A 16,969-nucleotide genomic window follows, 5' to 3' on the forward strand; every position below is an offset into this window, starting at 1 on the left:
AATCAGAGAAAACTGATGCAAGTCTTGTATTTTTATACATGCACTCAGACTATCAGAAAAAAGGCAATTAAGTTCATACAAAATGGATATTGAGGTGTATTCTGCTAAAATATCATTTGGTCAATTTATCCATCTCCAAATGGAGATGAGTGAATACTGGTAAGATTTTACATAAAGTTTAAGAACTATTTCATTGAAGCAATATTTAGAAGTCTGAAGTACTCCTGACTTAAGATATTTAGTAAACCCATCTTTGTCCTTTCTTCTTTTATTACAAAAACCCTTCAACTAAAACATTTGAGCACTGCTGTTCCCTCACAGTACTGTCTATGCACTGCCTATCTAAAGGATAATTAAGATACCATATTCCACTCAGTATCAGTTAAACCTCTCATTAAAGTTCTTCAGAACTGCCACATGGTGGAGGTAGATGCCTACACCTTGAAATGAGAGGCAGACATGATGTACTCCAACATTTGATGTTAGTGCACACGGATTACCCAAATAAATACCATTCATTTTGAAAGTTACTAGCAAGCTAATTGAGGAGGGGTGGGAAGGGAAAAGGAGGACAAAAATAAACGCTATCTCCAATTTATAGAAGTCTTTACCAAAAAAAAAAAGTTGAAATTGTAGTGAAATTACAATTGAAACAATACAACAAATCCTTCTAGAATTTAAAACTGTGCAGACCTATATTCTAAGAGAAGTGAATTAGATCCCTGAGTAATATGCTTGTGACTGAGGCAGACAACAGAACACAAGCATTCATGACAGTTCTATTTTACACTAAAGCCATAACCCTGTGAAAACTGTCGTCCGCAGCCTTACAAGAAACCCCATAGAACCGAAACCAGAACCGAGTTCCATGAGTATGTTACAGGTCACCAGCTGAACTCTGTAACTTTGGGTTTAATGTAAATTACATCTAGCTACAGCTACAAGAGAATTCTTCCTTATTGCAGAGCAGCAGGGACACAGTTAACAAACAGGAAGAATTGGATTTTTCAATGCAATGCTACCTAACAACAGCAGCCAGCCTTGACAAGGTTTACTTGAAGACTTTCCAAGTGCCTCAGAGATTCTTCACACACGTACTTCTCAATGCCCTCTGCCCTTTCACACACAGCCCCGGGATACTCATACAGTTAATGATGATATTATCAGGAACACACCGCAACAAAGCTGTGCAGTGGTTTGTGTAGGGGGGGACTGTGATGTTCTCATACCTCATAAGCCCAAGTCATCAATGCCAGGGTTTAACTAGTGCTCAACACTAAGACAACATATTAAGTCTCACCAGCAGAAGCCATACGAAGAGAATTTCTTCATGATACTGTCCAGAAGTACACAGATTTGTAGGTTCTAAACTTTCTTCTACCTCCAGAGCAAAGTAAACAACATCTGCTACTCCCAAATGCTTTTACTCTACAGGAAGCTGCTATGACCTATTAGTAAAATCATTCCTAAAGCTATGAGAAACAAGAGAGTAAGGTAAACAACTGGGGAAAAAACCCAAACACCTTAGCAGTTTTAAACCTGGGACTTACTGGTAAAATAGGTCAGCCAAACTGCTGACTTTGGCTCCCACTCCTTCCTTATGGATTTAGCTTCAGACTTACCTGACCCGAGTTCAATCTTATTTCTCGTCACTTCACTAAACTAAATCCTACACACACTATTACAAGTCTGAAGTGCACCAGAAGTGTATTTTGCAAAGCAACGAGCAAACCAAGAATTTAGCTGAACTACCTGTTCTCTTGCTGAAGTCATCCGCATGACAAATGTTTTTCACCGAGAAAAAGCCAGATGTATTCTGAGCAAACACGTTCAGATCTTAATTAGGTTTGAGCAGCTCCCTTTGATCAAAAGCAAATGGATGAGTAGCAACCAATATTCCAAAAGCATCAGTCAGCAAATACAGTAAAATGCATCTCAGAAATCTCTGAATCTGCCTGCACGTGGGTGACTTCTAAAGCACACAGTGAAGTACCAGGTGCCCTGAGGTAGAAACCTGACTTCTCACTGAGTGCTTTGGGGTTTTACTCAGGACCATCTCTAGCTTAATCCTGTAACCTGGATGCCCATTTGCATCCGAGGGGCATTAGGCTGCTCCTGGACTAATCTTTCAATCTAAATTTCATCAGAGAAGCGCAGCTGAACTGTGAGACCACGCTGCAGTGTGAAGCAAAGCACAGAAATATGACTGGATATTCACCTGAGCAACACAAACTAAAATGCTGATGGTGACCCACACTAGCACAGCCTTGGAATCAAAAGAGTAATAGTTGCACGTAGTTTTCCAAGTATTGGAGAAAAAAATTGCTCTCTTCCAGATGAGAGAGACCTTTGTCTCGAAGACTATGAGCTTACGTGACACACAATTACTTGAGAGGCTCATCTCCAAAAGGAAACTTCAAGGGGGGGGGGAAGTTCAATTCTTTTTTAAATCATCATTCAGCCAACACCTTAGAGAAAATTTCTTAGCAGACTGTTGAAATGGAAGCAGCTCTAGTCACTGACACATCACATTTTTCTATTCAGCTATTTCAACTCAGCATTTTATAGCTTAGAATGCTACAGTTGGTTACCTGTTGAGTGCACACCGCTGCAAAACACCCATGGGACGACATTTAAGCATTAGCTTGTTTTGACACTGGTTGTTACTACTTCAGTAAAAATCAGCAGCACCTGCTCTGCTGAGAGATAACACACTAATAAACATTAGTGAGCATCATACTCAAGAGTACTGCAAATAGTTTTTCCCAACAGAACTCACGCTTGTTGAAAAAACAGCCTAAGGAAAACTTAACTTTATTTAGCTTTATTAAGAAAACAAAGAGTTAAATGGTTGCTGTGACATTTAGAATGTTATGCTAGAGATAATTATAAAAGAGCAATGAATCCTGATAAAAAAATAAAAATCACATACACTAAGAACAGCCCCTGTCCCTGGGAGCCAGCTGTGCATAGTGTTCTTCCTGCAAGTAGCCCATAATCTTTCCAGAAAAAAAAAAAAACACAACGAAATTAAAGGCATCAGTAAATAAAGCTGCCATTTTAAACATTTCCAACTTACTGGGAAGTAATTCACAGAAAGTAATTAGAGAGGAAAAGTCAGTGCTGATATTTTTTCAACAGTCATGCAATCAGAGCACAAATGGGAAAAAAAGCACTTCTATTTACACTTGGTTTTTAAAACCGTGTAGACATTGCCGTCATGTAAAGTGCAAGCTACATGTGTGCTGAATTAACTGAAGGCATAACAGGTGAGATGTAAGTTAAAACACTGCCACCAGTAGTTATACAACTAACCACGGGTGTCAGTAGCGTATTGCAAACCCTGACCAACTTAGTGTGTTATTTCTTCTCGTATATTACCAGCCGAACACATATTCCATTGCTTTAGATACAATACTTTCATCTTTCCTAGGAGTTTGTCTGTCAGAAACCACCTAGAAGGCAGGGGGGAAGAGGAAGAGAGAAAATAAAGAGAATCAGTCAACATATAGTTGATTCTTTTAATACTAACCAGTTTTTTTCTTTTCTTTTCCTAAGTGCTACTGTGTTTTGACAAAACATGTTGAAAGATTCTCAAAGCAAGACCTTACCCTCTGGAAAAGTAACAAGTCTCGTTAATTGATTATTTTTTTTATTACTATTTTAGAGACTGAACAGACTTGAGTTTGTACTTGAACCACATCTTTAAAGAAATGACAGGAGAAGATCAAGGCTACTGTCACATTGAAGTTCATGTGTGTACAGCCTCACACAACTAAGGGGAGACGGCACAAAGAAACACACGCTCCTGTTTCCCTTAAAATACCTGATAGTCACTCGTGGAAGCTTTATATGCTGTTGCAAGTGGTCTCATTGTAGAAATCCTCATAGTATCATTTGCAGGTTGTACTGGTGTGCTGACGGATTTTGTAGGTGGAGTGAAAACTGAAGACAGTGAGGATGTGGAGCTTCTTTCAAAGTTTTCCATCACACTCTTAAAAAGAGGGTTAATATAATCTAAACAAATACTAAAAAGCAGTATTTCAACCTTTATTATCTAGAATTATCTATTATCTAGAATTGTTTAATAAAATACGTTCACATCTTACTTTGTCTATACACGGCTTGACACCGATCATGAGGGATTCACCAAAAATTCTTCCGTCTTTGCTTAAGGCTTTCCGAGCTTGCAGCTTAGACTGATATCGAATGTGCATCCAGTTTCCTGCGTTGGACATCTGTACGAGATCAAGTGAGAACTGTGAAATTCAGCCTTTTAAAGAATCAGCCAGGATGTTTTCAGAAATAAGTCTCAAACTAAGACATACCACGTGCTTTAGTATGTTTCCATACTGAGCAAACTGCAGGAGAATATAGGAAGCTGATGCCTGAGGAAACCTGAAAGACAGAAAAAATACTCAAAAAATTATAACGAGTAGTTTAAGAGTTCTGGTGCTAAAATACAACCCTGTGAAGGGGTTTTAGAAATCCAAAAGACACCAGTGTGTTAACGTCATTTCAGAAGCAGCGACTTGAGGAATATAATCCTCTAAGCATTTTTGCTTCACCACACACCTCAGTGGTAGAATGTTGCCTTTCTAACTTGAAAAAATTAACATGTAGCTTAAGTTAAGGTGCTTCACTAAAATAGATGCATTTGCTGGCTTGAACCACAGTTGTATTTCCTGCAGAACCAAGGAATGCCAGACAACAGCAACGTCCAAGTACTTCTTTCCATATGTTGCAAAGACTTCACCCATGGTTTTTCCAATACTTTGGAAATCATCTTACCCAAATACAGTTACCCAGGTGTCATCAAGTTGATCTTCTGAAGTCAGGGAATCACCCTGAGTATAAAAAGGATCTAGCTGAGCAGGAGATAGAGTAGTCTTCCTAGGCTGGCCAATACTTGCAGGACTGAACATACTTGAAGCTATAAAATTGAAATGGCATTGTTTAACAAATTAATTTTGCAAGACAGAGAAGCTTAAGAGCCTAGAGTAAAAGAATAATTCCACTATCAAGCATTTCACTTGTGTATGGAAGAGTCTGATAGAGATTTATTTACAGACACAGTAAGTCAATCCAAACTCCACGTCTGCAAGCATGCTAGTAAGTTTTAGGACTAGCAACCCAGCTTCCTCCTTGACCTCTAAACACCAGCAGCTTCATACAGAAGCCAAAGAGGAAGAAGACAGCAGAATTAAGCTTAGCAAGAAGCCATGGGTTCATAGACAAGACAGGAAACCTGATGAAGATGGAAGGCAACCCATCAATCTCAGCTGCTTCACTCAAGTACAACCACCTCTGGGCTCAGCTAACAACAAATTTTGAATCAGGAATAAGTAAAGCTGATCAAAATTCAGTCAGTCTCAGAGTGGAAAAGTATTTCCTATCCACAGCCACACACCTTTTGAAAAGCTGGTAAATAACGATGCAACTCCTTCGCAAATTAGCAAGGAGCTGACGTAGCTTCAACAGTGATGATTAATGTGTATTAAGGAAAGCAGTAAGAAAGTGGATTATATATTTTGACAGGACATCTACCTGTTCCAGGAGCTGATGGCGTAGTTCCAACCAGCAGGCTCTGTGTTGGAGAAAAGCTGGTCTGCATTAAAATACAGAAAGTAACAAATCATTCTTACAGGTGCACTTCTCAGATCACAAGATCTCATTTGCAGGTAACTTAAGCATCAGGCAAGAATATCAACTGTTTGCCTTAAGTTACTCCTAACTTTTAAGGGTTAGAACAGACATTTACATGTATATTTAATACAAGATTATTAAATTTATTTGACAATGTTTTTACATTCTAGCACACAGCCTAGCAGACAGCCTGGACATCCAGTAGGCCTCAACTATCAGATTCTGGCATTTCCAGCTGATTACTAAGACTAAGAAGAGAATGCAGTTAACCTTCCTGATCAGAGGCTTAAATGCAAATACCAGAGATAGTATGGGAGTCTAGAGCAAACTACAGAAGGGAAGCACCACAAGCAACAGGATTCAGGGTCTGTTTACAATATTTTAGCATCTAACAAGGAACAGCTACTGGTATAGAAGAAGAAAGCTTATTTAGGCTTAGGGTGAGCTTTAGGTAACAGGAACTGAAAAATCCATTACCTAACACCAATCACCTCTGCTTTGTGAAACCAAGTAGCTTTAGGTATCAATACTCAGACTCCTTATAGTTTAACTTTTTCAAAATAGGCATCTCACTATTGCTCTAGTACAGTAATTCACACATTCATGTGCATCCTAATGGAAGGGATGCCACTATCATCAGTGACCAGCACCTGATTTTCACTGTCTAAAGGGCTTAGAAATCACGGCAGCATAACCCCCACTTGTGTTCCTCATCACTAGACTTACTTGCCCTCTCAACTACTTAGTGCAACTGCACTGAAGGAAAGTATACTTTGAGGTTTAGCTGCTAGTAGTTGTTTTCTTTTTAACATCAAAGGGTTTCAATAGCTCCATGACTGCAGCTCTCATTTAGCCTACACAGGAACAGGAGCACCAAACACCCAGACTAAGCACCATCTGAAGACTCACCAGTCATTTTGCTACAGCACTTTATACAACTGAGTTAAAGGATTCCCTGAAGCTGTAAGCTACCTCACAACTTCTGCTAAGAACAGGCCAGGACATAAGCCACTTACTGGTCTTCTTGAGGCTAGAGGCATTGATGTACGTCCAGGACTGGATAACTCATCATACATGCTTCTAACTGGTGGGGCACCGCTTTTATCTTTATGCGTAGGGACTACTGGTTGTGGGGGAGATCCTCCTGCAATTAAAAGAAACAAATAAAGAGCATGAGAAAACTTGTAATTTTACTCCATTGCTACTTGTTCTTGAAAATTCAACAGTAAATTCAGCCATGAAAGGCTGTTGATGGTTTTACTGGGGGTTTGCAAAACCATCTGACCTAACAAACTGTTCAGGTTTGAATGTTCTACATAAGAATGTCACATACGTGTCAGAAACTGCCTCCTTACACAAGGATCACCTAGAACTTTTACACCTCTTATGAGCCCAGTACATTCACTATTTACATGCACTTGTTCTCTTTATGAAGCTCTGAGCACAGCTACATCTTCCTATTCTAAGGCAGGTTAGTAGTGTACTTTAACTGCTCCAGAGACTGACTTCCCCGTAGCAGAGATGCAAAAGCAAGGTTTTTAAGACATGAGACAGTTACAGGCTGAAGAACCATACCAAAATGCACACAGACATTGCACATGCTGTCACATTCCCATTGCCCAAATTCCTTTCCTTCCCATGAAATTTCATACTAAATAACAATGTAAGCTCTTGAGAGCAGGGACTGGCTTCCACTAAGACACGCTGAAGTTAAGCCAACTGCTCTCCCAGTTGTAAACTTTGGGACTTCCACTATAACAGAGAATTAAACTGTCTGAAAGGTCTTGATTTATCTCTAAATATTTTGTGTGGGGGAAGTAGTGTGACTTAACAGTTTTCACTTGCAAAACATTTAGAAATTAAGCTTTTCCAAAGTACTTTTCAATCCTAAATCCCGAGCTTCAAAACTCCTCTCTAAACTGTTCAACACATCCAAGAGCTGTTACAGTGTGTTATATAAAGCACTCTCCCACCAAGGGTTTCAGTTTAAGCGATATACTTAACCAGTCACTTTGGAAGGCCTGTGTTAGTATCTTACTGGTTCCCCCTTTCTTAGATTTGATACTCCCAGGCTGGAATAAACCCTTTTAGAAACAATGAGGTGAAATTCACATGACTACTTTCAATTTCATAAATATTTCCCTAAGAGGCTTGTATGTGGAGGGGACAGACAAAAGCAAGAAGCAGGAGACCAACAGACCACCAATCATAGCATATCTCAAGTTGGAAGTGACGACCCATGAGGATCATTGAGTCCAACTCTCCTTGAAATTGAAAGAAAACAATATCTAAAATTATCTTGCAGTACTTTAATCCTCAATTTCTCCTTCAAAATGACTAGCATACTAGTCAAAAAACATTTATTAAACTTAAGTCTGCTTTGAAGAATGTAGCCAAACTCCATTGCATATACCTGAGTTCACCATTTACCCAATGAGTTGTGTTCATTTATAGCTAGTTACAAAACTACAAGAATTCAAGTCTGCAACAGTCACGTAGAGCAATAAGACAATCCAAATTTTCACTTTCAGGACAATTTTTCAGCATTTAATGAATTCTGACCTGCAAGTAGCGGAGACCTCATTTCCATCACACCAGCTGAAGGGCCACTTAAAGCACGTGGCTGCGGAGTCACTGGTGCAGGTAAATCGCCCATCAAGAACCCTGGAAGAAACTGAGCACTGGCTCCTGGTTTGGGAGATGTCGGAGAGCCAAGAGTCATCGGCTCAGCTCCTGCGTTAATGAAAACAGCATTTAAAAACATGCAAGAAGGCAAGTGATCTAGTCTTTTCCACTGCTTAGACAGTGGTCCTGTTAAAGAAACACGAGCCAAAACACGGGCAGTGACCACGACAGCTCTGACCATTTATTTTCCAGCGAGCAAAGCCTCGCACAACCTGGCATCGTTTGCAGCTACAAGAACTGCCACGCTCAGGCTTCGTTCTTAAACCAACTACTTTGGTTGCGGCTGGATCCCCGGTTTTGGCAGTAACTGTGGGTTTGGGGCTGTTTTAAAGGTGTTTCTTACGTGAAAGCAACGACGCCCGGGCTGGACCCTCCTTCCCACGCCGGCCGGTTCCGCGGCCCAGCACCGCGGGCTCACACCGGCCGCCCCGCGGCTGCCCCGCGGCCCTGCCGCCACAGCCGGCCTCGCCGCACCCCGGAGCTGTCCCTGGGCCTCGGGGTGCTCCGCATACGGACGCGGCACGGCGGGGCACCGGCGCGGCGGCTGCTCGCTGTAGCCCCGCGGCCCCTGTCACCCTCCCCCGGAGGAAGGCGCTCATGGCGGCGCGGTCTCCCGTCACCCGCTTCAGCCCGGCGGCGTCCGGGCTCCCCCCGCCCGCAGCAGGGGCTCAGCACCAGCCTCAGCGCCCTGACGAGGCCAGAGGGGGCAACGACGGCGGAGGCGGGGGGAGGCCGGGGGCGGCCCCGCAGCGCGGCTCACCTGCGGGCGGCGGCTCCATGGCGACGGCGGCGGGAAAGGGCCGGCGGCGGCTCCGCCGAGCGCCTTCAGGCGGGACGGAGCTTCCTCCTGTCGTCACTTCCGGCCCGCCCCCCGCCATCTTGTCAGCGGGGGGTGACGCCCCGCTCGGGGGGGCGGGCCCGGCCGCCGCCTCTGCCCCGGGCCGGCTGCTTCACCCACGGCGGCGGATCGAGGTCAAGAAGCGTAGTTACCGTTACAAACGCCTGTCCTGGGTTATGTGTATGGGCCAAGAACCCACCAACCTGCCCCTGAGATGAAGCGGGGAAGCGTTCCCACCATGGCTGCCGGTCCTTTCCGGGGCTGAGGGCGCACACGGCCACCCACACCCCAGAGGGAAAGGCAGGGACCAGCTGCACCACGGAAACGGGGAGATGATGACCACGGAATAGCCATGAGATGCCGAGGGGCCACCAAAACCTTGCGTTAGCATTTAGCACGGGCAACTAGTACTGAAAACGGAGTAGTTCATACGCAGCGACATGCTACAGTTCAAACCAGTGGTACGAGAATACCGCATCAGTTCTTGAAACCAAACCTTGCAAATCACTTCAGCACAAAATTTATCCAAACGCAGTGTTTGTTATAGAAATTTTCACATAATTAATGTAAAAGTTCTTATGAGTTAGGGAGACAGGGATCAATAAGGGTGAAATAGAATGAAGAATAGAATAATTAGTATAAGTCTGAATAAACACAGGTGGGCTTTCACAATCCATGAATATTGTTCTCAGAGCTCCTTGTGTAATCCTGACCTAGGACTGAACAAATCATCCATCAAAGCTTAATGAGTAGCTAAGCAGGAGCAGGCCTAGAAGTATTACCTTCTGATGATTTTAGTAAAGGGATGTATGGTTAACCTTTTCTTTACCTTAAAAGAAATATAGGACACTTAGAAATAAAAATTAGTATAGATAAGGTTTTAAATATAACTTTAGTTGTTTTTAAGGTTGAATGTTTAGGAGACACTGGCGGTGGGAACCGGACTCTGGTCAACCTGGATCAGGACGGGACGCTGATCACGGCAAGAACATTAAGGACGGGGTGTCGACTGGAGTCGGAGCAGAACCAGAACATAAAGATCAGCTAACCAATGGAAAAGAATGGACTTTTGTGGACTCTTGACGAAGGAAGAAAGAGGAATTGAAATAGTTAGTGGATTATTAACAGAAGCTTATGAAATGTTTATGATGTAATTGATTATTAGTTTCTATATAAACCGATAGTGAATTTGAGTCAGGTACCATTCACTGCGGTGGTGGTCCAACTCTGAGTTGTTTAATAAAACCAGCAAACCTAGAGACCTGGACTCTGCCATTTTTCTTTAACATGTTCTTTTTATTTTATGGCATATTAATATATCAAACCATTTAGAACTGGCATGAAGGCCACAAAAAACACTATTAAAATCTTTTACAGATTTTTTTTTTTTAAAAAACACACCATCTTCAGACAGTTATTCCGGCCCAAGGTCTGTCAGGAGGGTCAGAGTTACCCATCTTATGATGTCTGTTCTTTATACATGATGTGGAATGGAGTGAGAGGACAGCAAATGAGGACTGACTGCAAACAAAGGCAGTAGCAGTGAGTCAGAGACAGGTTACAAACATTTTCCTATCTCCACCAAAATGATCTACAAAAAAAATCTGATAGCCTGGTTCCAGCACTTTGCAAACATCATGTAAGGGTACTTCAAATCACTGTTTGATGAGAAACAGTAGAAAGAAATGAAGCATTAAAGCATCCTACACCTTTTTACTTCCATCAAAAGACTATGTTTTAATTTCCAAAAATATTTAATGGCTGGCTAGCCCACAAAATTCATTAAAATCCTCTTTACTTGCAATATAAATTTAAAATCCAATATTGAGGTACTTCATTATATGAACATTTTATTATCTAGAGTTTACAGCCAAATAGAATGCACAGATTTGATTTAGTATTAAAGCAAAGAGGGCAACTTATCTCGGTTATTTCATTTCTTTTCTCTGTTGCCTGCATTCTCTGATGGTTCAATTAAAAAAATTGGGTTTTTTTTTTCTAATATTACAAGGAAAATTGAACTTTATCTTTTTATTAGCGCTCGAGGAAGATCTTGTTCTTGGGCAAAATCATCTCTGAAGTCAGTGGAATAGCGTTTGGCCTTTAGACTACACGCTGGAAAAACAGGGGTTGAAGGGGGGGACGCAGAAAAAAAACGTGTCGAGAAAGACTTTAAAATGCACATGTGAAAAGGGACTGCAAAGTGACAGATTAAATTATATCCAGCAACTGTTACTGTGTAGCCAAACCAGATTGTTTCACTTCTCCCTTTTGATCAGTCGTGATCATTTACGCTTCCATTTGCCTTTATATTCTGTTCTTGGTACTTGTGAAGCTGCTCCATGAAGCCAGCGTTTGGACAAGCTGCAGGCCTTGCGTTTTTCACCACAGAAAAGGCTCTAGCAAAACTCAGTCTTTCTGAATTCATTAGAAAACCGATGACTACTGCTGCTGCACGGGAGACTCCTGCATTACAGTGGACCAGTACCACACCACCCTTCAAGAAACAAATGAAACAGTAGTTGGGATACTTATTAAGTAGATTGTAACAAGTATTAGAAACTTTATATAAAAATCCATTAAGACTTATTAAAAGCTCCCTGCTGAGCTCAAAGCACATATTTACACATATAAGTAACTCCAAACACAGATACACAAGCCCAAAATTAAATACTTTTCTAACCAAAGCCACTTTATAATTATCAAATACTTCAAACCTAATTCATACCTTAAAACTAAAAAAACATTCCTCTGTCCCTTTCCACAAGACCCTGCAGCAGCCCGCTCATGTAAAAACCAAATCACAGATGTCTGGGATACTAAGATCTAATTGGGTACCAATTTTAAAATAGATTTTATTTGCAATATGGAAAGGAACTTGACTGTATCTTGCTACCAGATTAAAAACATAGCAAGGCAGCAAACAGCTAGGCACAGGGGCACATTTTAGAACATCTTGTAGTTTCACACACTTCTTGCGTACTCTGGAGTTCTTCAGTGGAGATTCTGGGTAAGCAGGATCATGCATAGGAACAGAAAAATCAGAAAAGATACTGTGTGATTTGCAACAAATCTCCACCTCCCCATCACACCGCTGGCCCAGCCGTAGTGGCTGGTACAACTAAGGTCCCATAACTGGGGACTAAGGTGCAAAATCCAACATCTCTGAACCTCTCGTAAATTCACAAATCTCTCTCCTGGGGTTTAAATTCAGGCTTAACCTGAATTATCTCTAAAATTAATGTTTTTATCCTACTTAAACATTTTCCACGCCATCTTTGAGACACCTGAATGACTAAAAAGACACTGCAAGTTTTGTTAAGAAATAATGGGCATGAGTTAACACAAAGACAACTAGACAATCTAGCGTGGCTTAGGCGACGTTTGCAAGGCCCAGGCGTTGTGATGTTGGCGTGTTTGTACGTCAGACTATGACCTGGAAAAGGCTTGGTCCAAACCGTCTGCCAAATGCCACTTTCACAAAAAAAAAACCCAAAACAACCCCTAGCATCTCCCTATTCTGAATAAAGAAACTGAAACACGACACAGCGTGCTCAGATACTTGAGGCTTAACAAATATAACCTAGAAATAAACAGCCTGCTCTGTCTGCCTTTAACAGGCACAAATTATTCAATGGGCATTTTACCCAGAGGAAAAGAAGCCCTTAAACCACCAGGGTTCCTTTCCAGGAACTGGATGGCTTATGTTACAGACCTGGGAGTTACAATTGTCTGGTATATTAATAAAAAACACAGAGCAGTAAATGGTTCCTGCTCCAAAAAATTTCCAGTTTAAATAATAAGACAAAGAAGTACGAAATTGAGTGTTATTATCCTCGTTGAAGAAATGCCCAGCTGAAGACTAGAAGAATGACTTGCTCAGGTTAACACAAGAAGATTATGGCAGAGCTAGGAACTGAACGTAAGCTCCTGCACCCCAGCACAAGGAATCACAGTGCCACCCTTTTTTGCGATGGAAATCACAGCCCCTTTGCGTTGCCTGCTGGAAATTGTCATCCTCATTCCCTTTCTCCCTTTCAATTATATAGTGATGTCCACGGAACAAACCTGAAATTACTGAACATGAATGAACACGGGCAGTAACATGAAACCAAATTTAACACTGAGAATATTTATCTTTTCCTTGCTAAACCCCGTTGTTTCTTTACACAAAGATGAATTTGGCATATAATTCTTAACTAATTTTGTATTACATGTGAATACAGAATACGAGTGAGAAACAGACTGCAGATACGAAATTAATCTCTGTTTACCAAGAACTCCTTGCTCTGATCCTGACAGCCTAACCTTCACCTACCCAGAAATGGTCCATGGTCTTGCAAGAACCTCTTAAGATTCAATACCAAGTTGTTTTTTTTTTTAATTTTTATACAGAGGGAAGCAAAATCACCTTCCACAATGAGAAAAGGTGATGATAGAGTGATTATACACAGTGGGCAAAAAGCCTCACCAAGGAAAGAAATTAAAAAGAAGCATAAAGCTTTTGGTGAGGAGCCACAGGCTACTGTAGTTCCTTAGGGATCCACTTCACTTTGCAGTGGTGCCAGGGCTTTCTCTTTAGGAGGGACAGAGGGAGCTATAAGGAGAGATGTTCATGAATGAGCTAAGATTTCCTCCCTGGAAAGACAAGATTTTAGAGGTTTTATAATTAGATATTAAACAGAAAGATAAAAAACCATCCCTCATTCATAGCACTATGATCTGACATGGGTCACCTAACATGTCATGGAAAATCTGCCTGCCAGTTTGGAGCCGGTAAGAAAAGGTGAGCTCTGATCAGTATCAGAATTTGTACCGTGGTGTCTACAGACTTGAGCAGTTACAGTGGTAGAAAAATCAACCCTGTTACAAGCACCAGCTGGTAGTGACTTACTGAACAGCGCAGGCCTTACTTGCATTCTCAAATTCAAGTGCTCTCGTACTCCTTCATTAAGTTAACCACATTCTAGTAATAATTTCTCCTATATCATGCTCTCTCACCGGTAAACATCTCTCCCTCCCCCATGTTAGGAGATGACACAGTAGTATCTCTTTGTGATTACTTAAACAAGAGAGCACTTCACGATACAGTTTATCATAAGCTCTTTTAACACTATTTCAACAAAGCAAATAAAGTGATTCAAACCATCCAGAGATCTGTCTCTGCATACTACCATCACACGCTTCATGAACTGATCCTGGAGAACACCTATTCCATCAATTACCGGCTCTTTCACTCAACTCTCCCATTAGAAAACTCTTAATATTGCTGTACAAGTTTTCAGGGAAACTCCTTAGCTTACAAAATAGTAACTGGAACATAAACACCAGAAGCAGAAAGCAACACTATGCAGTTATGAATGGCAAGTCTCACTGAGAAACGGAAACCGTAACTAGAAACCTTGAAAAGGTCATTAAGCGACAATGCGTATCACATAGCTCATAAATGATAAATGAGAGAAGGAAAGAACGTTGTGAGACACAAAGCAAGCTGGGGCAAGATTATCTTCTTTTATCCCAATCTACATAAATAATGAATATGGTAGATATGGTGGAATAACATGCAATAAGGTCTGGTTGTCAAGTCAGTGTTGATACCACAGCGATGGTTGTCATGAATTACACAGTAAGCCTGAATTTAACAAACAGGAACGAGGGATGGTCTTGGTTACAGACAAGTCTGCCAAGCAGCCCCAGAAGGAGTCCCTTCACCCTATTTCCTATGTCATGTCTTTTTCAGGATTTTGTTATCAGTTAAATCGCTGATTGGCTCCAAGACTACTAACACACTCTCTGACAGTCTTGGTACATAATTCTATGTGGATTCATGGTTCAACGTGCTGCATTTGCAACGGACGATCAAGGAAAAGCACCAGGATGGTGGATGGCTGCTGACAAACCACACAGATCTGTAGAAGCCCTGTTAGGCTTGCTTCTAATCCAAAACATCCCTGATGGATAGATTACAGAAAGTAAAAAAGTCAGACGTAGTGACTTGGACTTACAATGGGATATCTTTATCAAAGTCAGCCACTGGTCCAGCTGTATTAAAAAAGCATTTCTCTGAAACACAGGGTAATAAATAATCTAAACAGGACAACTAGTAGCATTAATTTTTGATATACTGTACCTCAGTCTTGGCTTTCTCAATAAACTCGAAACACTCTGGGAAATAGGAGGTAATATCAGTTTCTGGGAGGTCCAGAATAGAAATGCTCTTGTATATAAAGTCATTGAGGAAGGCATTTTGGACTCCATATGCCACATTTAGAACATGAGTAACCTAAGTGCAAAAAAAAAAAAAAAGGGAAAATAAAAGGAAAAGACATTTTCTGAAGACAGCAAGCAAAATCAGCAGTAGCAAAGGTGAATTATTCCTTAGGTGTACACAGACTGTAACTTACACAACTGCATTATTCAGTTTTACACATGTATGCTCTCTATGGCGTGCTTTTCTCCACGCAAAATTTTACTGCGTGTTAAAATACACTGTGATATATTTCAGTTTTCTTCCTTTTTTGAAAGGAAATGAAAAGATCTGTGCTCAACCAAACGCAGACTAAAGCAAGGATTTTCAAGAGAAAAGGGAGATGTCAGCACACAGACAGAAAATAAGAGGAAGCAATAGGCATGAGAGCACAGATCACCCAACAATCGCCCACATTTCAAGCCTGCCCTAACCCATCAGCTTAACGTTCCTTCTCCCGAGTTATTACTGGAGCAGGAAGGATTTCAGAGTAAACTACACCTGCACTTGGCAGGCGAGACCGCCCCTGGCCTCCTGCCACCTTTGCTCTGTTCACCACGGCCAGCTCGTGGGTTATTTCAACTTACAGCAAAGTGACACTTAGCTGGCACCAGCTGCCAGGCTGGTGCGCTCCCTGTCCTGCAGCAGCACCACTGTCCGAAGGCCTTATCACCCCATTACTGTAACAGAGAAGAGTGAAAACACCAAAGTTCGGGACAGACTCGGAGCTGCCGCTTTGTTTTCCCTCATCGCTGCCCATACGGGAGCGGTGCCAGGGAGGCCTGATGCTGCTCAGGGTCTGGAACCGGATCGAATATGGCAATATAGGAGTCTGTGCTGGAAAACAGCTCCGGAGAACCGTTACTCAAAGTATTTGAGCTTCTTGTAACGCTCGCGGGCACCCATCCATCTGCGAATGGCGCAATGTAATTTTTCTTAAAGTTACTTGAGAATATTTTAGGCTTTTTTAACTTAAAAAAAGAAATCCACTAGCAAGCACTACGCGACACGCGCTTTTATTTCCGCGAAAAGTTACCTTATACTTTCTCATCGTCTCCAGGTCGTGAGCAGCATCCTGCGACCCTAAGGAGAGAGCGAGCCGGTTGCCCCCCTCAGCCCCCTCCCGCCCGGGGGCACCGCGCCCGCAGCCCCGCCGCTCCGGAACCTCCCGCACCCGCTACCCCGCAGCGGGCGCCTGCTCTGCGGGCCGAACCGCTGCCTCCCGCCGCTCCCGGCCCCACTCACCCAGCAGCAACCAGGGCTTCACGACGCCGACCTGAAGGTCGGCGCTGAGGTCCTGCACGTAGCCGCCGCCGGGCACCGCCGCCGCCTCCTCCTCCTCCACCTGCAGGCAGGCGCCGCGCCACGTCTCGATGATCCTCCGGCCCGTCAGCGTCGTCACGCGGGTGCGCTGCTTCCGCAGGTTGGCCCTGGAAAAGCTGCGGATCTCCTGGGTGAGGGAGTGCATGGCCCGCGCCCCGCCACCGGCACTGCACCGCGCCCGGCTCGGCCGGGCCTGGCCCCGCCGCCACCCCGGGCCTTCCTCCGGCCGC

At 42.6% G+C, this 16,969-nt stretch overlaps 2 protein-coding genes across 2 annotated transcripts; both read right to left on the reverse strand.

Annotated features, from left to right (window-relative positions):
* Positions 1–2,808: 2,808 nt before the first annotated feature.
* LOC137667124 (nucleoporin NUP35-like) lies at positions 2,809–9,170 on the reverse strand. The gene is made up of 9 exons (XM_068407636.1): positions 9,092–9,170; positions 8,209–8,379; positions 6,663–6,790; positions 5,548–5,608; positions 4,792–4,933; positions 4,329–4,398; positions 4,110–4,238; positions 3,827–3,994; positions 2,809–3,455 (listed from the first exon to the last, which is right to left on the reverse strand). Exons 1-9 carry the CDS (start codon positions 9,108–9,110, stop codon positions 3,378–3,380), a joined length of 966 nt encoding a protein of 321 aa, XP_068263737.1. The 5' UTR covers positions 9,111–9,170; the 3' UTR covers positions 2,809–3,377.
* Positions 9,171–10,444: 1,274 nt separating this feature from the next.
* DUSP19 (dual specificity phosphatase 19) lies at positions 10,445–16,969 on the reverse strand. The gene is made up of 4 exons (XM_068407755.1): positions 16,662–16,969; positions 16,453–16,499; positions 15,300–15,452; positions 10,445–11,666 (listed from the first exon to the last, which is right to left on the reverse strand). Exons 1-4 carry the CDS (start codon positions 16,882–16,884, stop codon positions 11,445–11,447), a joined length of 645 nt encoding a protein of 214 aa, XP_068263856.1. The 5' UTR covers positions 16,885–16,969; the 3' UTR covers positions 10,445–11,444.

This window comes from Nyctibius grandis, chromosome 9, assembly GCF_013368605.1.
Source record: "Nyctibius grandis isolate bNycGra1 chromosome 9, bNycGra1.pri, whole genome shotgun sequence".
NCBI lineage: Eukaryota > Metazoa > Chordata > Aves > Nyctibiiformes > Nyctibiidae > Nyctibius > Nyctibius grandis.